The 4274-nt window shown below is 43.2% G+C and overlaps 1 protein-coding gene across 1 annotated transcript; it reads left to right on the top strand.

Moving 5' to 3' along the window:
* Positions 1-613: 613 nt before the first annotated feature.
* Positions 614-2927, top strand: LOC119312009. Its single transcript, XM_037587730.1, has 2 exons — positions 614-994; positions 2026-2927. Exons 1-2 carry the CDS (start codon positions 787-789, stop codon positions 2364-2366), a joined length of 549 nt encoding a protein of 182 aa, XP_037443627.1. The 5' UTR covers positions 614-786; the 3' UTR covers positions 2367-2927.
* The last annotated feature ends 1347 nt before the right edge of the window (positions 2928-4274 follow it).

Below are 4274 nucleotides of genomic sequence, written 5' to 3'. Positions count from 1 at the left end.
AAGAGAAGACAACGGGAGAATTCCAAGAATACGATGGAACAATATTATGGTTAGGTAACATCTTCGAGCTTGACAAAAATCGAGGGAAATGCATGTGAAAGATGTGTAGGTTCGACTTGGGATTGGGAGGCATAGAAACAACCTATCGAGTAGGTGTCCATTGTTTTAGAAGCTCGGCACTTCGAGCCTGTAGGTCTACAGGACAGAGGAGTGACTTCGATGAACTTCTAAGATGGCTTCAGAACCTTTTCATTTCGAAAGAGAAAGCAGAAGTCATCCCAACATCGTCTGATCTCTAGCTTTGGTCACCACCCTCCCTCACATGCACAGTTTCAAAAAGCAAACCGACAATCGAGCCGGCGAGGCGGTCGGTTCACGTGTTCACCTGTTGGACCACCGACTCATTGGTTCATTGGCGAGAAAAAATAGAATGTTTTAAGCTACTTCTCCAAAATATTGACCTCAAGTCAAATTATACTACACATAATATTGGATGTAACTCATTAATAATCGAAAGGTGTTGGTAGCGTTGGTTCTTCGCGCGCGTGCCGAACCCACCCACCACACATCCTCTCCTCTCATTTCATTCGGTTCGGGCCGGTCTGTCTCCACTTGCGCGCGTCCGGTCCGTGCCCACTCACTCGCTCCCACTCCCACTCCCCCCTCTTTACCCCCACGCCGCCGCGCCGAAGCCACCGACGAGGCACGCCATCCCAGTCCCCACCCCACCACCTCGCCCCGCAGCGCAGCGCGGTCGTACCACCATCCGCCCTCGGCGCAGAGGCAATGGCGGGAGGGTCGTCGTCGTCATCGTGGGGCCCGAGCCCCGCGGCGGTGAAGGCGCTGGTGGCGCTGCTCGGGCTCGGCGTCGCCGCCTACATCGTCGGCCCGCCGCTCTACTGGCACGTCGCCGAGGCGCTCGGCCGCTCGCCGGGGGCCTGCCCCGCCTGCGCCTGTGACTGCGACGCGCTTCCCCTGCTCCAGCTCCCCGAAGGTACCCTCTTGCTGTCGGTGCCCGACCTACCTGCCCAGATCTCCTCGCTCTGCCGGTTCCACTTCCACATGGCCCTTCTTTCTGTTCCTTGGCCGTGCAATCTTGTGTGCAGAGCTGAGCAATGCGTCTGTAGCCGCTGGCTATTCCGTTCTACTGTGGACGGGGCAGGTCGGACTGGGGATAGGCTAAGAACTTGGCATGATTAGGTGGTCTGTAGATTTTTTGGGGGGGCTCTAACCTGTGACTTGAATGTCCTAACAATCATCCATAGATTAGCTTTCTCAATACGTTCAATGCTTATGCATCAGATTTCTGAGCCTGGCCTTGCCATGACTGATTGATTATAATTAAAGTATGCTTGAAATTTGGGGGTGAGGACAAGATGTCTTCAGTTATTCAGAAGTCAGAACATCGGTTCAGGTTGTAGCCGAGTAATTATGTATGGTCACTGAATATTTTCTTATGTTTATTCTTCTCTTCAGATTCCATTGTTAGTTTGTATCCATGATATACTCTGTTTAGTCAGTGGTTTAAGTAAATAAGCTCAGTTGTTTTTTCCATATTTACAGCTAGTCTTAATTGGGATATTATGCTACCTCTGAAAAATATTAACTCTTAAGCAAATAAACGTGGTAAATTGCCAGTCTACTTCTGAAGTAATAATCATACTATGCAGTATGATTATGAAACCAATCCATAAGCTCTACGTCTAAAGTCATACACTCATACTCCCTCTGTCCGGAATTACTTGTCGCAGAAATGTATCTATCTACATGTATTTTAGTTCTAGATACATCCATTTCTATCCATTTTTTGCGACAAGTAATTTGGGACGGAGGGAGTACTTATTTTCATAGTATTTTGGAAGCATTGCCTTGTCTGTAAACATATGCACTTTGTTATGTATGTCCTTATCATAAGCAATTAAACATGTCATGCAAAGCATCCAAGGGCACTTATGTTCCATAGCCATATTTTGCAATTATCTTGTGACTGGTTTAACTGGTTATTATTGCTTCTGATGTTTCCAGACTGTGCCAAGCAATTCAAAGAGGTCAAGAATCATGCTTCCGGTGAAGAAACAGAGAAGAATATCACAGAAATGCTGATAGAAGAGCTAAAGCAGAGAGAGGAGGAAGCAACAGAAGCTCAGCAACAAGCCGATGTGAAGTTGCTCGAGGCTAAAAAACTAGCTTCACAGTATCAAAAGGAGGCTGACAAATGCAGTTCAGGCATGGATACATGTGAAGAAGCTAGGGAGAAGTCAGCTGAGTCGCTGCTCAGTCAAAGGAAATTAACTGCTTTGTGGGAGGAAAGGGCTCGGGAACTCGGATGGAAACCCGGGAATGTCAAACCACACCAGAATCAGTAATGAACACTGGAGGATGGTAATGGGTACAGCATGCCAACCAATAGAGATCTCATCACAAACACCCTTCCATGGGGATGGAGGTAAGGAAAAGGGGGTTCCAATTCTGATGACCTTGTCTCACTTTGCACCATGACGGGTTCCCTTGTCCATAGTTAATTTATACTGGGTTTGTAGTATATGTCCATAGCTGTTTGTCAGCATTATGTTAAGATGGCCATAGAATGGCACTTGTCACCTATAAGTCTTGAAAGGGTGATCAGTTTCTTAGTTGTTGTTGATGAATGATGTTAGTGAAGAAGGAATTGCTCTTATTTCTACAAACTTGTGGATTGGATAGTTGTTTGATGAGTTGTGAGATCCCTTTTTCTAACCACAAATTCTCATGGTACTACCTGAGAAGGGAGGAAAATGGTGTAGTATATATTTATTTGAGATGATATTTTGGTCAAGTGACTACTGTACAGACTGTCAAAGAAAGGGAGAGTGACTCCCACAGACTTCTCCAAACCTGTCAGTACTTTTACAATTTGAACTGTGCATGGTATTGTGATAGACAAATTATATGCTTGTGCTTCTTTTTCTTCTAGAACTTCTGTACGTTCCTTTTATGCTCTGATAGAGAATTCAAGTTTTCAACCTAAGATGCCCACAATAAATGAAATATCTGCCATGTGCTTCATGTTCTTCTCTACCATGTCGCACAAGTCTTATATAAGTAGAATTTTTTGAATTTTTCTAGTATTTATTTTGATTTTTTTTCTGAGCGGGAGCAGATGAGACTGGGCACCTAAGTGGATATCCGGAATTGGACGCGGAGTTTTGGCTCCCGAGCTCATCTGCACCCACGCTCAGAAAAAAATTCAAAAAAAAAACTAGAAAAATTCAAAAAATTCCAAAATTTTTTGGGGTGGTAGATAATTTGACGCGTGAGGTGCGCCCCAAAATTCAACTCATTTGAGAATCTAAGCAGCTCTCGGGAAAAAAGACAAAATCAGGGTCTGTAAAAATGTTTACTGTTCACGCACTGTTTTGACCCAATTTGTCTTTTTTGCCGAGAGCTACTCAGATGTCCAAATAAGTTGAATTTTGGGGCGCACCTCACGCGTCAAATTATCTACCACCCCAAAAAAATTTGGAATTTTTTGAAATTTTCTAGTATTTATTTTGATTTTTTTTCTGAGCGGGAGCAGATGAGACTGGGCACCGAAGTGGATATCCGGAATTTGAACTCTTACATAAACTCTTCATGTTCTTCTTTACCATGTCGCGCGTCTTATATAAGTAGAGGTTTTGGTGCTACGTCTTCCTCCAGGAATTGTAATTGTATGTTCTAATAATGTTGCTCAAGCGTGTTGAGCGGAAAATGGTAAAGATTGTTAGGAATGATATGTGTTCAGTATTGGAAATTTAATTGATGTATCAATGTGTATCAGCTTCATCAAAATAAAATTTTGGAGCGGAGAGCTCCTCAATTGAGAAGGAAGCTATTTTGTACGATAGTACCCTCTGTAAACTAATATAAGAGCGTTTAGATCACTAAAATAGTAATCTAAACACTCTTATATTAGTTTACGGAGTACTATTTATGGTTGCGGGTTTTATTTTCAAGAAAGCTGATGTGCATTTAGTGTTACTGTCAGGAAAAAAAAGTATTCAGAGTTGGTTGCATAAGAAAAACATGTCTTGAGAGTTTAGAGTATCTCTCCACGTGAGAATAAATGTGCTCGATCTTCTTTCCGTGACCCGGCACAGCGCAATGAGGAAGATTGCACAGAATGATAATGAAAATAAAATGCTTGTTTCTACCAACTTATTGATGGGATAGTTATTTGATGAGTTGTGAAATTCCTTTTCCCCAAATTCTCATGATATTACTTCAAAAGAGAAGATGGCGTCAGACATATTTAC

Source organism: Triticum dicoccoides, chromosome 5B, assembly GCF_002162155.2.
Source record: "Triticum dicoccoides isolate Atlit2015 ecotype Zavitan chromosome 5B, WEW_v2.0, whole genome shotgun sequence".
NCBI classification, from domain to species: Eukaryota; Viridiplantae; Streptophyta; class Magnoliopsida; order Poales; family Poaceae; genus Triticum; species Triticum dicoccoides.
Note: the sequence above shows the minus strand (reverse complement) of the source record. Positions and strands in the feature narration are given on the sequence as shown.

Bases quoted from the DNA above. Each gene is read 5' to 3' on its own strand.
- LOC119312009 (XM_037587730.1), top strand. From the start codon at position 787: ATGGCGGGAGGGTCGTCGTCGTCATCGTGGGGCCCGAGCCCCGCGGCG. The intron at 995-2,025 runs GTACCCTCTTGC...TGATGTTTCCAG, and splicing joins CCTGCTCCAGCTCCCCGAAG to ACTGTGCCAAGCAATTCAAA.